Source organism: Mchenga conophoros, linkage group LG6, assembly GCF_057382185.1.
Source record: "Mchenga conophoros isolate Kocher_MC1m ecotype Shallow Benthic linkage group LG6, M_conophoros_male_GT1.1, whole genome shotgun sequence".
Taxonomy (NCBI): Eukaryota; Metazoa; Chordata; class Actinopteri; order Cichliformes; family Cichlidae; genus Mchenga; species Mchenga conophoros.
In genome coordinates this window covers 15,265,909-15,286,621 of record NC_140531.1, presented here as the reverse complement: position 1 = coordinate 15,286,621, position 20,713 = coordinate 15,265,909, and the positions used below count along the sequence as shown (strand labels likewise).

General features: G+C 41.4%; 1 protein-coding gene across 1 annotated transcript in view; it reads left to right on the top strand.

The window, feature by feature from the left end:
- The window catches only part of fhdc1 (FH2 domain containing 1), a 35,445-nt gene extending 16,179 nt beyond the window's left edge, over positions 1–19,266 (top strand). The window contains exons 4-12 of the mRNA XM_085276403.1: positions 2,149–2,251; positions 2,402–2,487; positions 3,294–3,394; positions 4,905–4,975; positions 5,770–5,877; positions 12,309–12,379; positions 13,072–13,189; positions 13,374–13,538; positions 13,739–19,266. Of these exons, the coding sequence (XP_085132529.1) occupies positions 2,149–2,251; positions 2,402–2,487; positions 3,294–3,394; positions 4,905–4,975; positions 5,770–5,877; positions 12,309–12,379; positions 13,072–13,189; positions 13,374–13,538; positions 13,739–15,886 (2,971 nt within the window). The 3' untranslated portion in view covers positions 15,887–19,266. The remainder of the gene's footprint in view (positions 1–2,148; positions 2,252–2,401; positions 2,488–3,293; positions 3,395–4,904; positions 4,976–5,769; positions 5,878–12,308; positions 12,380–13,071; positions 13,190–13,373; positions 13,539–13,738) is intronic.
- The last annotated feature ends 1,447 nt before the right edge of the window (positions 19,267–20,713 follow it).

Below are 20,713 nucleotides of genomic sequence, written 5' to 3'. Positions count from 1 at the left end.
GTGCCTCTTGAACACTAAAGAGACCCTACAATGACAATGGCCAGCAGTGGCCCCCAGGTCATTTAAGTTTGAGACCCCTGAGCCACAGAATAAACCAGTGTATGAATGCAAAGTTAAAATCTGACTTTTAATCTGAAGTGCTTTGAATGGTCAGTAAGACATGAAAAGTACAAACCCATTTCTGAAATTTGTTGGGAAGTTATGTAAATAAGTGTAAAAACAAAACAAACCATTGCAATGACTGAACATGCAACATTTTAAGACATATCGTGCTTCCATTTGCTCACACACACACACACTGAAACTTTGAGCATCACTTTAGTGGCAGTGGTGACGTAGTTTTCGTAAAACCTTTCTTGCTCTGTGTTACAGCCAGTGTTTAATTTTGTCAAGTACAGAGCTACTTAAGTTAGAGGATTAAATGACCATCATTAGAAGAGCAGTGAGGTTTACCATAACCAAAGAGTTTACTGTGACCAACCAACAAAAAATCCCACGAACGGTTGTTTGACTTTAACTAAATTAGAGATTGTTTTTTATTTTCCCTCGTGGCTTTTCCAAGCACGCCTCTCATTAGCTCTTCATGCTGTTGCTAAGGACAGTTCAGATCAGATGCTATCATTATCATGGACACGTTCTTATTTTCAATCAATCAGTTTAACTTTCATAACTAAGGAAAGGGTCCAAATCTGTGCCAGGTAGTCTAATAAGCCTTCTTAGGCATCCATTGTTCTAAATTATTTGGTTCGGGACGTTTCAAAGTGAGTTTGACCAGACTCAGGATTGAGTTGCATAACTTGTCTAGAATAGAGAGCAAAAAGTGTGTTAGGTATCTGTTTGCCTGAAGGTCTATTTGCATGGCTCTCCACAGGATTTTAATGACATTTGACTGCGAGCCATTGCACTGAGTCAAGACAGAGTAGGAGCAGTGACCTCATTACAGTCAGCGTTTACTTTTGTTTTTGTTGCTTTTTATTTTAAGGAGTATGCATTAATCTTCTGCTGCAATGCATTTGAGCCAATTATGTCATAAGCTGCACTTTACGCAGCACTTTACTATAAAACGTAATAAAGTATTCTGACTGTGATTGATTAGAAATTGTCTTTTTGTTGAAAATACCACCAAGTGGTTCCCCCCTTGTTTAAAAAAAATAAAGGGGTGTTCCAACTTCAGTATATTCACACTCAGTCATCAGCCTACCTGCACAGGTCTACACCACAGAACTGGAAATGAAATTCCCATCGTTGATCGGGAGGGAAAATGTGTACCCTTCCTGGTGTTGGAACAATGAACCAGCTGTTTTTCCTCTCATGGCTATTAAAGGGTTTGTGGGAATTTCCACAAACAGTCTAATATTATCTTTGTGAAAAACAAATAGATAAATAAATGTCTCATTTTTTTTATATTGCACTGAAAAGTTCTTTATAGGCTTCAACGAGGCTTTGAACTTTTGCCGGGTTCGTTACTTAAAAAAAAAAAAATCCTATCTTTGTCTCCCCGCCTGATTCGGGGTCTCCACAGCATCTCACCCCACCCCTAACATCCTCCCCTATCACACCAGCATCCATCAGTCTCCTCTGTGTTCTTCGTCTGTTCCTCCTACCTGGCAGCTCCATCTTCAACACCCTTTGTCCAGTATATCCCCTTTCCATCGTCTGCACATGTCCAAACCATGTCGGCCTCGTCGCTCAAACTTGTCGTCAAACCGCTCAACCTGAATAATCACGTGGAGCAAATAATTCCTTTTTCCGCGTTCTCATTGCAAGAAATTCAGAAAATAAAACCTGGTAATTTAACCTAATAAAATAAATTACCATATCACGAGTTAAATAAACATGTATTGCATACCTTTTGAAGGCTGGCGTTTGTTAAAGTGTTTGAATCACATCTAAGTGTCAGCTTACCTAATATTGTCTTTTTAGTCATTTTAAAGCCTCAAACATGAAAGTAGACCAGTTGTGCCCTAAAGGGTTTGTGAAAACAGATTTCTCTTTTATTTATATTGCTAATAAGAAAGCCAGGCAGAGACGCCTAATGCTCTCTGCAAAAGCTGTGTTTTGTGCCTTTGTAAACAGAGGAGGGCAGGCATTAAAGGAAGCACCTGTGCAATTTATCTCTGAACTTTACAGAAACAAACTGTCTTTCAGGTCCAACCGCTCCATTGTCGAAGACATACGAAAAGGAGAAGGAAAGATTTATGGAGCGGAGCTGCTCAAAGACCTGCTGAAGCTCCTGCCCGACGCAGAGGAGGTCCGTGTTTGTGTACTTGCCTGTGATTTTTAGCCAAGCATGAATAGCATTAAGCTTTTGAATCACAGAGCACAGCTAATGATAAAAGGCAGTTTACGTGGATTGAAAGCGCCCTGCTGAGCTTCCTGTTCCTCTTTATTTTCTCTGCAGATTAAGAAGCTGCAGGCATTCAAAGGAGATCCAGACAAGCTGACACTGGTCGATTCCTTTATGTACCTCTTGATCCAGGTGCCACGGTGAGTTGGTTTCAGTGGGCATGTATATAATCCAGTTTCCATTAAAAAGGAATGTCAAGTCAGCAGTTTGACAGTCAGTGGAAGATAAAGACTCAAAACTGAGTGCAGAGTTTCATGATTTTGTGCCGACTCTCCAAAGAGTTTACGGCTGCTCTCTGACTTGTATTTAATCTATCAAGTGTTCATTTTCAATAATATTAATACGACTGGGGAATATGCACATTTGTCAGCTTTGTAAAAAAGGATATAATGCTTGATTTCATTTTATCTCCTTCCTTTGGATGATAAAACAGCCCATCCACACGTATAAAGGGTCTTATTACATAATATTTTCAGTTCATTCAACTGAAAGCATGTTTCCATCTTTTCTGAACGGGGACTGAGTAACTTCCTTTGAATTTCCTTTTTGTCCAGCAGCACTGTGTGATAGCGCATTAAAATGGTATTAGTGTCATTCAGAGGATGCAGTCCCTGCAGGGATTATTATGGAGAACTAATGCAGACTGATTGGGCTGAAATGGAGCATTTGTCCAGTGAAATTAGTCAGAAGTCGTTTTTGGTTCGTGCTATAATTGAAATGATGATTAGAAAATATTATGAGGATGTTAAGGTGCTAAAAGTCGTCAAGTTTTACTGCCACTCAGCAGCAAGATGGAGTGTTAAGGTACTCTCCAGGGGGAAGCAGGAGGCATTTCTCTCAGCCTGCTGCATTATAATAACAATTTGTCTTTTCTTAAGGATCTCAGTGTTGAGCAAGAGAGTCGAATCTTTTCTCAGATTTAAACTCTGAACTCCGTCTCTGACAGGTTCGAGGTTCGGATTGAGGCCATGGTCCTCCAGGAAGAGTTCCTCCCTTGTTGTGCTGCGATGGGCCATGAGATTGATGTCGTCCGTGTTGTGACTAAACGTAATAATAACACACTTGCTCTAACACATTTGCACACACAGAAAGCAGGACGATCTCATTTTGACGTGAGGACACTCATGACCAAAAAAAAAGCAGTTTCATTGAAATGTAACTTAAGAGTCGAGCAGCTCTATACATATTAGTTACTCACAGTGTTGGATTATTATAAAAAATGAATAAATAAAAAATAACTTTATATAGTCACCACAGTGTGACCTGTTAGGCCATGGACTACCATTTGAAAGACCTGAGTTTGGCTAGTTTGGTCATTTCGCTTGTTTTTTATTTATTTTTGTAAGCCAGCTGTACTCTGTTAAATGTATTGCTAGCTTGGGTAGCATCGTGCTATAATCTATCATTTACTGTAATGTTAAAAGGCATGCTAACCTTCACTAGCAGCATCCTTCCATACAGTTAGAGGTGAGTTCCAACCTCACATGTGAACACGATGAAGAAATGCCGCTGTGCTTTCTCAGACCTTTCAGTCAAAGTTAAACAAGCTGTGGCTGCGTTTATACACGCAATGTTTTATTGTGAATAACATATGAGGTTTTTTGTAATTTGCAATTCATCAGTGTCCCAACTTTTCTGGAGGAATTTTGTTCATGTTTAAAAAAACAAAAAAAACACCCTCTCTACAGATGTCATAAAGAGGGAGAAGTTCTTGTACCATGAACATGTTTATTTCAGCTTTGAACGTGGATATTTTAACATACCGTAGGACTCTTTGGGGATGTTTCCAGCCTCAAGTGGCCACTTGAGGAACTGCAGTTTTGACACTTAAAATTTCAGTGGTGGAGGTTGCTGCAAGTCTCGCACTGACCACATTATGTAGTATTTATCATGTTTTTTTTTACTTATTATCACTGAGACAAAGCTCAGCTGATGGAAACAGTATTTGTTTTGTATGGGTTATATAACAACGTGCTGGATCTTGTGACCTGATGGTAGCACTTAATAGGAGATCACTGTGATCCAAACGGTTATTACAGTTTATCTCATGAATGTGCACACTAATATTATATCTTTTCTTTTTTTTCTTCTGGAGCTAAAGCTGACATGTACTGTTGAATTTGTGATTTACTGTAAAATCACCATATTGATAAACTGATCTGGAAACCTTTTTAATTATATTTTCAGCCATTGGTTGAACCAGGTTGCCATTTTAGCTGAGTCACACTGTCTTGCGTCTTTGTGCTGTATTGGATTTTTTCTTAAGACCCTCCTCTACAGTACTGTGACCTTTTCACTGCATTGCAGGGCAATCACTTAAACACTGTGTGGAATAATTACCTGGAACTTTTATGACAAAATTTAATTAAAACTTTTCAATGTGCTAACATTTACCCTTTTACTTTAAAGTGGTAATTTTAGGTTTATGACTGAATCACACAAGGACACATTACTGCTGATAGATTTCCTGTATGGTAGTGATAAATGAAAACGAGATGGTTTGTCATACATCTTCTCTGGAGTCTCTAATTGAGTTTATATTGATATCTCCTTAAAGAGCTGATGAGCTGTGAGGAGCTTCATGCTATCCTGCATCTGGTGCTGCAGGCAGGAAACATTATGAACGCGGTAAGAGCTTCTCAGGTTACGTTCGCATACGCGAACACATCTCTGCTGCCTCTGAACACGCAAGATGTTTCGATTCAGTCCTGATTTATTTTTTATTTTTTGTATTTTTCCAGATAAATAAATAATAAAACCTTTTGTCAGTATTTGTTGGAAACCAAAACAAAATCACTGCTCAGAGAAGAAAGCTGTACTGTGGTCTCTCGCTATAACGCGGTTCACCTTTCGCAGTCTCGCTGTTTCGCAGAATTTTTTTGGTGCAATTTTGCATGCTTTTTTTTTTTCTCACAGCGCATTGTGTTCTGCATCCTGATTGGCTGTAGACCATTGTCAGGCAATCTCGTGCCATGCCTCCTGTACAGTACAGAATGCGTTCAGCTTGTCAAATTTACATAAATCTTCGATCACTAGCAGTGTGACTCTGAAGTGCTGCACTGTATGTTTGTACGTTTTCTCCCCAACAAACAATTCATTCTATACTGGACCTGTTTTTCTACGAAGGTTTGAACTTGTTTAAACAAGAGAGAAAAGTGTTAATGTTCATGTTTGTCTGAGAAAAGTGTCTAAAGTATGTAGTGAGGGGTTTTACAGCCTTAAAATATCTATAATAATTAAAAAAAATAAAGTTGGCTACTTCGCAGATTTTACCTATCGCGGGTTATTTTTGGAACGTCACACCTGCGTTAAACGAGGGACCACTGTATCACTCGGGCAGAGTCTTATTGTTTCACGTTATTTCCAGCTGTGATTCTATGATATTGTTCATTTCTCTGTGTAAAATATCCTTCTGTTCTCAGGGTGGCTATGCAGGGAACGCTGTGGGATTCAAGCTGTCATCCCTCCTTTCACTGGCTGACACCAAAGCCAACAAGCCGGGGATGAACCTGCTGCATTTTGTGGCCATGGTCAGTGACGCTGTAGTAGAGTACACACAAAACACCTGTAGACACTGCAGATGTTTGTAATGTGGATTCAGTCCTGGTTTCAGAACCACTTGAGCATGGAATTACATTACCGCTTACACTCACTGGCCACTTTAGTAGGTACAGCTGTTCGACCGTTCGCACAGGTCAGCAAATGACGTGGCAGCAATTCATTGCATTTAGGCATATAGACACGGTCACGTATTGAGTGCGGGTTCACAGAGAAGGGTGTGCAAAAAGAGGAGATGACCAGCAGCAGGGTGAAAATGCCTTGTGGATGCTAGAGGCCAGAGAAGAACGGCCAGACTGCTTTAAGATGATAGAAAGGCAGATAACCAAGATGTGCAGGAGAGCATCTCTGAACACACAGCACATTGAACATTGGAGCTGATGGGCTACACCAGCAGAAGAGCATCACTGGGCACCACTCCTGTCAGCTAAAACGACATGAAGGCATGTATCTGTCCTGTGCTTCTGGCTGTTGGTGTAATGTTGTGAGGGATATTTTCCTGGCACACTTCGGGCTCCATAATGCTAACTGAGCAACAGTTAAACACCACAGCTTACCTGAGTATTGATGCTGACCTTATCCTACTTTTATGAGCGCAGTGTACCATCTTCTGCTTCCAGCATGTCACAAAGCTCAAATCATCTCCAACTGGTGGCCGATTACCAGGTTTCAGGTGTTGAATTAATTGTTTGTTTGCACTGAGGCACTGAGGCTGAGATAAACGAGGAGTTATCTCATAAAGAGGAACAAACAGTACTCCAAGAACAGACAAAGCCCAGCAGAAACCTTGAGGAGGAGCTCCATTTGCCCCCACCTGGGAAGAGCCTCAGAAAGGAGAGACATCTAAGGCAAGAAGAGGGGTCCCTATTTGCCTCCAACTCTCTCAACAACACCAACGACCAGGACAAGGGACCTCGACCTTCCCCAGTCCCCCAAACCCCTGACAGGCCATCACCCTCCTCCCCCTCCCTTTCTCCCTCCTCCCCACACCTGAAATTCACTGAGGAGATGATGGAGCGGGTCAATGCTGGGCTCAGATCTACCCCCCGTCCCAATCCCTTTTTGTCCCCCATAAACCCCCCACCAGAGCGGCCAAAGGTTCGCCATCGAGCCCCACCCTCAACAGAGCAATCGAAGTCACATTGCCCAGCCTCGCCCCCCTTAGTTCCTCCTTACCACCTTCATGCTTTGTCTCCGCAGTCTGATGTGTGATGTGTGAAGGGTCCGGGCTGCGAGGATTATGGCAGTGATGACTTTTCCCAGGAGAAGCTGGGACCCTGTTTACTAGAAGGTTTTAAAATTTCTGTACTTTTAGGTGACAGGAGACATGTGGCCTGGTCAAAACACAGAGAGCTGCACTCTAAAAGATCTTTAAACATAGTAAACATACCTTGTGTGCCACAGACTGCTCCCAAACACGAGGGGACAAGTAATACCTCTAAAACACTTAAGTTGGCTTTATTAAACGTTAGATCTTTAGCTGGGAAAACATTTTTAATTAATGATTTAATCACTGAGCACAGCCTTGATTTTATGTTTTTAACTGAAACTTGGTTGGACCAAAGTAACAGTGGAGCTGTTCTCATCGAGACGACCCCTCCTAACTACAGTTTTATCAGTGAGGCCAGGGTGAGCAGGAGAGGAGGAGGGGTTGCTGTCTTATTTAATGAATCATTTCAATGTAAGCAGCTATCTCCTGGAAGTTTTCAGTCTTTTGAATATGTGGCTTTACAGCTAAAGGCCCCATCCAAAGTTGTGTTTCTTAATGTTTACAGGCCTCCCAAATACTGCACAGACTTTTTTAATGACCTCAGTGAACTGCTGTCTGTGATCTGTGTTGATTTTGACTAGGGCTGAACGATTATGGAAAATAATCTAATTGCGATTTTTTTTGCCCCAATATTGCGATTGCGATGCGATATGCGATTATTTTTTAAGGTCTTTGTCTTCTGTATTATTAAACAAAGACAAGCAATACATCATATAGTATGGCCAATACTATATTACATTAATTTTAAACTGTTCTTTCCTGGAAGACAGACCTCTGTTATGATGACATGAGGTGATGCATGAATTGATGACTGACATTTTTATTTAACTTCTTCAATCACAACAGTATATTTGAACATACACAATAGTTTATTTTTAGCTTACAAACATCTGAGCATAAAGTGCTGACAAGGAACCCTGGTGTAAACATTAAAATGAAAGTCAGTACAATGTGCAGATTGCAGAAATATACATTAAAAAAATCTGTGGCTTTACCACACTCAGTTTTTCGACATCTGTGAACTACTAGACAGTCATTCAATTAAAAAATAATATTAAATAAATAAAACTAATAAATAAAAAATACACACATCTTACTGATCTCTGCAGTCAGTAACATTACACATAAAGTGCAAACATAATAGCAATTGTATAAACACACACACAAACACGCCTTTAAAATTTAAAGGCGTGAAATTGGACGGTCTAGTTCTGATTAGCGTCACCGCTGTCTCGGTGGAGTTTAATAAACTCGGCCGTCTGCTTCTTGCTATCTAAAATATAACCAGACACTGGCGTAAATTCTCGACTGTCTCATACTTCTGTTTAATAAGTTTTCTGTTTGACGTTTAGTCAGCTGTGTGAAAACCAAGGAGGAACCCACCCGGGGGATTAATAAAGTTTTATTTTATCTAATCTAATAACTTTAATCTCAGCCAAACCGATTTACTCACGAACAAACAAAACACTGAAAAAAGCCCAACAATAACATTTTTAGGTTGTTTAAAGGTAGAAAGGTAGAAGCCTGGGACTGCCAGTGCTAAGTGACTTATATATTACGTTTAACCCGAGCAGCGAAACTCCGCGGTGATCTGAAAATGATGTGCCGGGAGTTGTGCCGTTCTCGGCCGCATCAGTAACCCTCGAGCTCCCGGCTAGCTGTCGAGCTGGTGGGTAGCAGACGCTTCTGAAAACGTCGAAGCACTTTTGCAAATATGGGATATCTTGATAAACCGAGCAGATATTTGATGTTTACACAACTACTTTCTCGCCTGAAAATATGTTAAAAGTTTATTTTGTGACCCAGAAAGATTAGTATGAGTAATTTTAAAACTTAGTAGCGGCCGCCATTGTTGGAAACTGGAGTTTGGCTGGGCCGCGCTATGAATTCTGGGATATGGTAGTAATTTGGACAGCCTTCGGCGCGTCGCTGTGACGTAATCGGTCTACAAATGCGGCCTCAGGAGGATGCAGCCCATGAATTTGGACATGTCCAGAGTATAATCGCAGCCTTTGCGGTTAGAAAATTGCACTTGATCATGTCGCGATATTATCACAAATGCGATATATCGTTCAGCCCTAATTTTGACTGTGTAATTATTGCTGGGGATTTTAACATCCATGTGGACAACCCTCAGGACAAAGGGACTAAAGACCTGAGTAACACTCTGGGCAACTTTGGGCTGACTCAGCATGTAACAGAGGCCACACATAATAGAGGACACACTCTTGACCTACTGATCTCCAAGGGCCTGAGCATTTCAAACATTACTGTGTCTGATGTGGGCCTGTCTGATCATTACTGTGTTTTCTTTGAAAGTAAAATCTCAGCCCACACAAATATATCAACAGCAGTGATCACAAAACAGTGTATAACTGAAGACAGTAGTGAGATCTTTAACCAGGTCTTCCCATTAACACCTGACCTGTCCAGAGGGTCAGTCAATGAGCTCGTCAATAGCTTCAATGCTAAAATGTTAAATGTAATGGACACTATTGCTCCCATTAAGGTGAAGGTTATCTCTGAAAGGAAAAAGTCTCCATGGAGAAACTCCACACTGGTGAAAAATGAAAAAAGAGAGTGTAGGAAAGATGAGCGCAGATGGAGAAAAACAAACCTCCAGGTTCATTATGACATTTATAAAGAGAAACTTCACAATTATAATTTACAACTGAGGAGTGCAAGAAGGTCCTACTTCTCTGACATCATCACTAAAAACAGCCATAATGCTCGGGTCTTATTTTCTACAGTTGACAGGCTAACAAACCCTCCTGTGTCAGTGGCAGCTGAACTTCATTCGACCATGGCCTGCAATGACTTTGCCAAATTCTTCACAGAAAAAATCCAAAAAATTAGACAAGCAATTGGTACATCAACAGCAGATCCAGAATATGTACTGTGTCCACCAAAAAACTGTTTAAACACCATGAAACAGTTTGACCCTATTAACAGCAAAGACCTGGAGGACATCTTAGGTAAACTGAACTCCTCCTCCTGCTGTTTAGATGTCCTGCCAACAAGTTTTTTCAAAAAGGTCTCAAAGACTTTAGAGTCAGACCTGTTACAGATCGTCAACTTTTCTTTATTATCAGGTGTGTTTCCAGAATCACTAAAAACTGCTGTAATCAAACCTATACTGAAAAAGGACAATCTTGACAAGACACAAATGAACAACTACAGGCCGATCTCAAATCTCCCATTTTTAAGTAAGATCATTGAAAAAGCAGTTTCTCAACAGCTCAGTTACTTCTTAAAACAGAATAACTACTATGATGCCTTCCAGTCAGGTTTTAGACAGAACCACAGCACTGAAACCGCTCTGACCAAAGTGTTTAATGACATATGTCTGAATACAGACAGTGGAAAAATGTCAGTCTTAGTTTTACTGGATCTCAGTGCAGCATTTGATACAGTTGACCACAACATATTACTCAAACGACTGGAGAACTGGGCAGGTCTTTCAGGAACTGTACTAAACTGGTTCAAAACATACTTAGAAAACAGGAAATACTTTGTATCAATAGGTAACTTCACATCTGAGCAGACAAGTATCACATGTGGAGTTCCCCAAGGTTCCATCTTGGGACCCCCTCTGTTTAACATTTACATGCTCCCACTGGCACAGATTATAAAGAACAACAAAATAAACTATCACAGCTATGCAGATGACACACAAATATATATCACAATGTCACCAGGAGACCGAGGCCCTGTACAGGCTCTTGGTAAATGCATTGAGGAAATCAATGACTGGTTGTGCCACAATTTTCTCCAGCTAAACAAAAACAAAACTGAAGTAATAGTCTTTGGCGCCAAAGAAAAACGATTACAGGTCACCAGAGAACTTCAATCTATACATCTAAAAACCACAAACCAGGCGAGAAATTTGGGTGTAGTGATGGATGCAGACCTAAACTTAGAAAAACACATTAAGACAATAACAAAGTCAGCTTACTATCACCTCAAGAATATTTCAAGGATAAAAGATCTGATGTCCCAACAGGACCTGGAAAAACTAGTCCATGCATGCATCGTTAGTAGGCTTGATTACTGTAACAGCATCTTTACAGGTCTACCTAAAAAATCAGTCAGACAACTACAGCTCATTCAGAACTCTGCTGCTCGAGTCCTCACTAAGACCAAAAAAGTGGACCACATCAGTCCAGCTCTGAGGTCTTTACACTGGCTGCCTGTCCATCAGAGGATAGACTTTAAAGTTCTGATGCTGGCCTATAAAGCTCTGAATGGTTTAGGACCAAAATACATCAATGACCTCCTGACCCAGTATGAACCTTCCAGATCCCTCAGGTCATCTGGATCCGGTCTTTTATCAGTTCCCAGAGTCAGAACCAGACACGGAGAAGCTGCATTCAGCTTTTATGCTCCTTATATCTGGAACAAACTCCCAGAAAGCCTCAGATCAGCTGAAACACTCAGTTTATTTAAATCCAGGTTGAAGACTCACCTGTTCTCAGCTGCATTTGAATAAAGCACCAAATCCACACTTTAAGCTTAAATTTCAAAACTTACATTTAACTACTGATTTTATCTGTTTTGATTTTATATACTGTTTTGTTTGTTTGTTAATTAGTTAGTTAGTTTATTTGCTTGTTTTAATCAATTTTAAATCATGCTTTTTATTTGTTCTTGTTTCTAATGTCTCTGTAAAGCACTTTGAATCACCTTGTTGTTGAATTGTGCTATACAAATAAACTTGCCTTGCCTTGCCTGTGTCAAACCTCTACTCTGTGCATTTATCTTAAAAATGATGAATGGTTATATTAACAGGTTTATGGTTGTATTAACAAGACAATAGCAGAACTGAAAAAAGCTGGATTAACCTCACAATAAGCAAAGATGCATTTACTGTACAAACACTGTAGGAAAGTCTGTCATAAAGAAATTCAAATCAGTGTTTTACAGCAGTGATGAGAAAACTGTTTGACCACTGAAGCTGCAGGAGAGCAGGTGGACAGCAGATGGTGACAGGAAACAGCACAGAGCCAAGAACGGCTCGCCAAGCAGTTACATCACCATACAGATATTGGTCCTTCATCACAACAACTACGCCACTTTATCTTGTACAAAATCAGACATTTAGATGTTGACTGTGCGATGTCTCTCTCCATGCAGGAGGCGAAGAAAAAGGACGAGAAGTTGCTCAAGTTTCCTGAGAAGCTTCAAGATGTCCAGAGTGCAGCCAGGTAATCGAAGGGAATCAAATCCTTGCCAGTGAGAAATGTAGGAGTCCATTATCAGTTTTGCAGTCATGCAGAGGTGATAATGGACTCGTATAAAAGCTGTTTATTCTCCAAGTGCATGCAGTCTGAAGCAGGGTGAGTTAAGGACTGTGAGAGCATAAGTGTCAGTTTGTATCAGTCAGTTGCACAGCAGACATCAGTTTTCTGTAAAGCCTCTGTAAAATGAAATGATTTCCAAATTAACCACCATCACATTTATTAAACAGCCAAATTTTCTGATGGGAAACATAATGAGGCGCTGAAGACGACGATTGCCGTAGTATTTTATTGATACGGCCAAGCACAGCCTCATTAACCAGGCTGACATCTAATTTAGGTGTAGAACAGGAGTTATATTCACAGCACAGTCTCAGGCTCTGTCAGCTTCACAAGGTCATCTCTGTGTGCTGTCAGTGCAGATACTGCACCGCAGAGAATTACTCCTCCCTCCTGCCCTCAGGATAGAGACCCTGAAAGCATTTCTCCCTGCGGTCTACATTTTCAACAGTTTGGAAGTGCATTCATCAAATTAATGTCACATGTTTGTTTGTTTTTTTAAGTAATATAAGGAAGACTGCTTACACTCCTGTCCGTCAGTTTTTATGTAATAACAAGTACAAGTGTGTTTTAAATATCTTTCTCCTGTGTTCATGTAGAATTTCAGTGGAAAACATTGAGGAGGAGTTTTCCTCCTTGTATGTCCGAATCAAATCCCTGGAAGAGAAAGTTCAAGGAGACCAGGAGCTGCTGCAGCAGCTGGAGCCCTTCCTGCAGGTGAAGCAGCAGCAGTTAGTTATGTAATACATTGTGTACACAGACACATGTACAGAAAGTTGGATCCAGCCCGCTCTACATTTGTGAAGCTGCTGACTTAAGTGCTATAGATAATGACTTGTGTAAAAGTGGATGATGCGTTATGAATAAAAAGTGTGCATGTGTGCTCGGTCTCTTGTCTTAGAGTGCAGCACTGACACTTCAGGACTTAAAGAGACGCAGGCTGGATCTGCGTAAAGAGGGAAGTACTCTCATCGATTTCTTTTGTGAAGACAAGGACACGTTCAAGCTGGACGAGGGCTTCCGGATCTTTCAGGACTTCTGCATCAAATTCAAGAAAGCTGTTAAGGTCTGCTTGAGTGAAGCAATAATTCTGGGTTATTATAATCTCATATGATGTTGTCATTTCTTGCTTGTCTTCTATATGCGTGGTAATTGTTCATGGTGATCCACTGTTAAAAAAACTCAAAAATAAGTGAGTTGGATGTCACCATCATTCATGTTCCTGATTCTCAGAATTCTCCTTCCTTACATTTCTGTTTCCATCAGGACAACACGGACCGGGAGTTGAAGGAAGCAGCCAGACAGCGTCGTCTCAAAGAACTGGAGGAAAAGCGTTTTGCGTGGTCGAGCGGGGATCAGACCGGCGGATTTGGTCGCAGCAGCAGCGAGAACGACGTGGAAATGCTCACCAAGGAGGGCCTCCTGGAGTTTTTCCAGAGGTCTCAGAGTCCACACTGCCCGCTGGAACGTTCTGCCAGCGCACGCCGACACCGACACACCATGACCTCCATAGCAGATCGTGAACTCCAGGGATACTTGGAGCTGTTCGGAAGCACAGGGAACACCTCTGACTTTTCAAAATTTAACAGCCTACCTCGGTTAGGCCGTCCTATCCAGCGGAGGGTGGCCCCCTGGATGTTAGGCCAGGACAATAACCGGGAACTGGGCCGTGAAAGAAAAGCAACGTCTCCGCATTCAGAAACTGAGCCGATCGTCTCACACGCCAAGTTTTCTTCCTCTGAGCTAAACGATAACGGGGACAACAACAACAACAACAATTACTCATCTGTGTCAGAGAGCAGCGCTCTGCCTCGGCCCTTTTGTGTCTTTCAGAAGCCTGCCCATATTCCCAACCCAGCAATTACTGGCCACATGAGTGTTAGTGTGGAGAAGCATACTTTAGTCCGAGGTCCTCAGGCTTTTGACCTAATCAGTCCAAACAATAACAGCAATCACATGCACTTTGTCAACCGGGGGGACGTTGTGGTGACGGATCTGGAAATAGGGAGACAGTCACCACCCAAGAATCTGGACAACCTTTCACATGATACATTTTTGGAAAGGGGGGGAAATCTAAAGGTAGTATGGGAAGATACAATAGTTCCTCCAACTCAGGCTGGGGTCTCTCCTCAGAGAGAGAAAGACGAAGAGGACTACAGCACAGTTTCATCCACAACCTGTGATACCCCTCTTCCACTAGATACCTCTGTATCCAACAAGAAGCCAATGTTTTATATAATGGACTGCACAGAAACGGACATCTCTGTCACCTTGGATTGCTCTGAGGTGGAATCCTCGTCTACAAAAGAAGGACTTCATTTCCAAACAGCTGACTGCATCAAAGATCAGGAGAGTCGGCAAGACCCGCAATCCACATCTCCCAACGACCAGTCTGCTTCAACTAATGAGCTCTCAGCCCCCAAATCTGTGGATGCAGCATCTATGGCTCCATCTACTACCACAGAAGAGTGGGACACGGAGAGCTGCGACACCGCTGAAGGAAAACAGACTGCGGGGAAAGATGCACAACGAAGCAGCCGAAAGCCAGCGCCTACAAAGAGCAAAGGCAGCAAAGCAACCAAAACCAGTGCAGGCCATGGTGTGCGAACGCTGGCCAACAACGATAACCAGGGTATGCGGAAAGTCATCCCTATTACCAAGCTGACCAGGACAGGTAGCAGCAGGCGAGCAGAGAAACCTGCAGTTCACGATAGCGGGGAGACACGGCGGCCTCCCCGTGACCAGAGCACTCCGGCAAGAGGAAGGAGCGAGAAGACAACGAGACCTCCTCGGCACTCCAGTTTGCCTCCTGATGAGTCAAAAGCCCAGAAGGGAGGTGCTCTCACGGGCAGCGTTTCTAGATGGGCACGTGATTCAATGCCTAGGAAAGCTTCAATCCACAAGCCAAGCGCCAAACCCGTGAGGAACATTCCCAAGCCGGCGCCTGAGGAGAAGATGTGCCGCTCTACTATGAGAGCCCTCGCTCAAGCTCAGGCTCAAGCTCAAGCTCAGACATCTCCTGAGAACAGCAGTTCACACACACACAGTGCAAAAAACACTTCTGGAGTCCCCAGCTTCGCCCGCAATACTGTGGCCTCGTCTTCCAGGACCAGGAAAGAGCTGGGCCCTCCGTCGGTCCCTTCCACCCCGTCTCGCAGCCCCTCCCTCCTGGGTCGACAAAAGCCGACCCGGGCATCACACGCAGGTCACACCAGTGACGAGCGGCCACAGGCAACAAGCCTGCGGCGGGTGCAAAGCGTGAAGGCAACAAGCTGCAGCACCTACCGTAGCGAGACCCCGCCTCCCCCTGTAGCACGTGAGAACGTTCGTAAATCTAGCAGCTTCTCTGAAAAGTCTGTGCAGCCCAGAGACTTGATGATATCCAGCAGAAGCAGGAAGCCGAGCTGGAAGTAAAAAACAAAACAAAACAAAAAAAAACCTGACTGCAGGATAACAGGAAGCAGGAAGAGAGGACTTTTTTTTTTTTTTGCTTGTTTTTTTTTTTTACCTGCTTTGGCGTGAACTCACGTTCGCTCTGCTCGTCTAGAGTTATCCATGCATATCAAACAAAAGCATGTTAAGCTTTCTCACTGTGTAAGAATCCCTCTGTAGCTGGCTCTGTATCAGGTTTACGAATCACAAAGAGCAAGATGCAATGAAGTGCACACGTTCCTCATTTCCTCTTCTTGTTTTTTGTTTTTGTTTCTAAGGGTCGGAAGAAATCTAAACTGACAAATGGCGAATTGGTGCTTTTACACTGCAGCCTCTTTGCCTGCTTAGCTGTCTGCGTTCAGTATGTTTTGGTGTCTGTGACGCTGTTGACGTCAGACACGACTACATAAAGCTGCTAATTAGCTCTGACAGATTTGAGACCGACTTTCAGCGTCTGTTTCATTCAGGGTTACGAGATTTGTTGTACCTCACCTCGCTGCTGTCACGGTGTCTTTTTCACTTTGCTGCTTCTTCGCGTAGACTAACAGCGCTCCGTTTGCTTTGTGATTCTTTTTGCTTGATACCTCAGAACGATCGCAGTGGCCTTGCACCAGCAGAAAAAGTAGACTTGTTCATTTGGTTCTGCATGATGATGACGATGTAGACAAAATCAGATCAGTTTTACAAAAAAATAACTGCAATGTCACTTTTTAAGAAATTCCTGGTATACTGTATTAATGTTACAACAATATATAAAAGTCACACATATTATGCCAGTGTGTATACCAACCGTGGTACTTCTCGTACTGTATCAGTAGTTTGTAAATGTGTTAGGACTCCTCCATAATATTTTGGAGTAGACATGCACGTGGGAAATGTTTCCTGTTTCAGCTAATACATGAAAAAAACGCTAACGCTGTGAAAGAAAACCACCGAGCGCAACAGAAACACAAAGACACTGATGCCATCATCAGTCATGTTTTTAGAGTCTGACCTAATTTTTCTACTGTGAACATTGTCGTCTCATATTTTCTCTAGGCTTGTTCAATTACAACAGTAAGCCCGTGGTTGTAATTCAGCCTGGATCTAGTTTGTTGCTGTCATGAGTATCATCACGACGCAGAAACAGGCTCATTTAAATTTATCCCCAGTGATAAATTTATTATTAAAAAAGAAAGATTCGCTGTACTGAAGGTTTTTCCTTAAATTCTTGGAAACAATTTCAAGCATTTAAAAACACTCAGAATAAGATGTTCAGAGAGTTTCTCAGGCTGCGACTGCATTTTCTCTTCGTTCAGTCAAAAATGACTCTAGGACAAAAGTATGGTTCACGAATGACAAACTCAAAAATAGATTAGATACTTTGTTGCACCAGTGTGAACAAAAACAGCTGGCAGAGGTTATACATTTTCTTCTACATCACACAAATTGAACATAAACATGCTAAGATGATATAATGTTATAGTATATGCATTATATGGACAAAACTACCAGCTACAGATTACACTGACAGGAGCTGCTTGGACATGGAAACACAAACTGAGATTTCTGAGGTGTGCGCTAATACTTTTGTTTATTTCTGTAGTGCAACCAAACCAAATGTTTCTCCAAATGAAGTATTAGCTGTTTGTAAATTCAGATGGTTTGATGAGCTTTTAAGGATTCAGTAAAAATCTTCAGTACAGCAGCAGGAGCTGACAAACGACGGTCTTTGCTTTTCAGATATTGGAAGTTCTTCATATTTCAGAAAATAAAAAGTAATGTAAACATCATGTAAGTGCAGCACCGCCGTCCACTTTGCACCACTTGCCTTTTAGAATACATTGTGCCATTGCCTTGATGGAAACAACACTCTCAACAGTGCATTGCCTTAAAGCTTAATGTAGCCAATCAATCACCAGTAGAAGCTCCTTGATTGTAAAAGGAGAGTAGAAACTTTACTGCCTTCCATCACATCAAAGTCAAACTCTGCTGGTCACTTTGTAAATAATGTAAAGATGTTTTCTGACCATTCATATGTTTATATTTCATAAAAACATAAAGAGTAAGAGAATAAATCATGTGTGCACGCACAGATGTTTAAAAAGCAAGGGTCGACCTGTAGGGTGTGGACACGCTGCGAGTGTCTTCCTGTTCCCTGTCATGCAAATGAAGCTGATGGACTGATGACACAATAGGCCCAGTGTGACAAACCACTGTGTGTGGCCTGACGCCACCTAAATATAGATCCTCCTGTTACAGTATCAGAGTTATTTAGGGCTGTGATAGTTGCTATTAACACATGTTTTCAGGAATTTTAAATCCCACCAGTAGCAAAAATCAGAAGTAATCTTCAAGCCCATCAAACCAAAGGAATCATTTGCGATGCTTGTTTTTGTCCAACCATCTGAACCAGCTGTTTGTTTTCTAAATAAATTAGAAATCTCACATTTTCAGCACTACAATAGTGACTTCTGAACTTAATGTCTGTCTGGAGCAGTTACATTAAAATGTATTTGATGTATGAAAAAACAAGTGGATGTGTTTGAACATTTTGGAAAACCCTTAACTGACACTTTTAGACTCCTATGAGATCTTTGAAAGATTGCCCTCCTGTAAATGTAACCTTTTTCTGACTACACTGACAAAAAAAGAAAAGTGTCCACTTCATTTCTAACCAAAGCTGAGTCATGGAAATGTCCACTCTTTAAAAAAACAAACAAACTGAAAACTCCAACTGTTTGATGACCTCATGGAAAGATGATGCTTCCACAACCGCGGCATCATTTTAAGCTTTACAATGGGTGCCCTTTACATTACATGACAACAGCTTACAGCAGCAGAGCTGCTTGTGAGTTTGAATGCTTGTTCGCTCTCGTCACCACAGCTTCTGCATTTAAGGAATGGTTACCATAGTAACATTAGTTTCCATTATAAAGTGTCCTGTCAGCTCTGTACAGCAACACCTTCGTCACGTTACAAGTTTTGTAGCGCTGCTTAAAAGTTACGTGACTTTATAAAGTTTGGAGTGAGTCATTTTTATCTGTTGTATTTCGTTACTGACACACGCCAACCCCACTGCAACAAGCCTGTCTTACTGTAGCATTCGTTGCCCAAGGATGTATTTGTACTCTGATGTGATTCTCTGAGAATAGGACTTGTCTTTTGTTTTCACAGCTGAGGCAAATAGGTGCTCTGCTGCTCTGCTCGGTCATCTCTAAATCTGAAGTTTCATGATGGAAAAAACAAAAAAAGCTCCAATACATAAAGAAAATGACCACCTCTGATCACTAGACCGCAGGGCTGCGAAATGTGTTATTACTGTTCCACTTTATATTTCTGATGCTGATATAAATAAATCACATTGCTGTGTAAACTGGAAACTTGCTCCTCCCATTTCTTTAACATTTTTTCTGCATGCACAGAAAAGCTCACGCCCCCACTGGAGGCACTTTTGAATTCATTACATAAATCCAAGTAGAACAACAAATGAAAGATCAGCACATGAGCGTCAGCAAACTCATGTTTGTTTAGTTTTCCTTTCAGAAGTCATTTTATTTTATAATGTTCCTCTTGTTCATCCAAGGCCCACTTACACTGTGTCCCACAGATGGGTCCCGCCCCACAGTTTGAGAATCAGTGATTTCTAATTGAACAGATGGATATCCGGTAATAATCATGAATGTTTGAAGAATCTGGTCTGCTGAGCAGGCTGAAGTTGTGCATATTTAATAGTCGGCATGATGATGTACGATGGTGAAATCAACAACTACACCTTCTACAGAGAAATACTGCTGAAAGTTTGCTAAACTAACTATTTCTGCTCCATGGATTCACAATCTGAGCCCTGAATCTACTGTTGCTCATTAATATTACACTGCTGAGGGAGGCTGCTGCTATTGGGGAGTGCATTATCATAGACCTGTGCTTCTATCATATAACTGTGACAAACAAATGTGATCTCTGTGTTAAACAGAAAATTAGGCTTTAACAAGATGATCTAGTAATTTTAGTGACTCAGTGTATGGAAAAATACTTCCCCCTCTATGTTTACACCACTAGAGTGCAGCAGAGTATGTCTGAGCTCTTCTGTGACTCAAACACCTGCTTGTCTCCACCTACCTTACCACATCATGCCTTCATAAACTGCACCCTCTGCTGTATTTTCCCAGTAATAATGATTTTTCTCAGAAACAAATATGCATAGTTTATTGCAGAATGTTAAAACAAATCCACAAAACTAATAATGCTGTATAAATTATATAATACTGTATGATCATTCAAAAGCTGGTCTGAGAATTGTCTCTCTTCCTGTAAAATTAAAGCCAGGATGTTAACACAGCAGGTCTAGAAGTGTATTCACTGTGTGGAAGAATCTTTTTTTGAGGTTTGTGTACATCACCTAAAAGAATCTTTGACAAATGCATGAATGATAATGATAAAACCATCAAGGACTCAGTTGTTTGACAGTACACTTATCTACTCTGTACATCCATAATGATTTTGATTTAAGCCCTTCTGTAGTGTCTCCTTAATATTCATACAGATGATGTTATAGATACTCAGGAAGACCTCAGAGGTGCCATGGTGATGCCACAGGGTTAACCTGAAAGGACAAGTTCAGCTTTCAGAATGTTTTCTGGCTTTTCAGTTCCTCTTCAGAGATTTTAGAGGGTTTGCTGTTACATACCCGTTGGTTTAATGCCAGGACTTTTTTGTTTTTGAATGATTGTACACAGCAACATAGTAAAAAAATCAATAATCATGTTTTTCTGATTCCAATTTCCTAAAAAAAGATAGCTCAAGGTCGCAGTAAGGACACCAAACAAA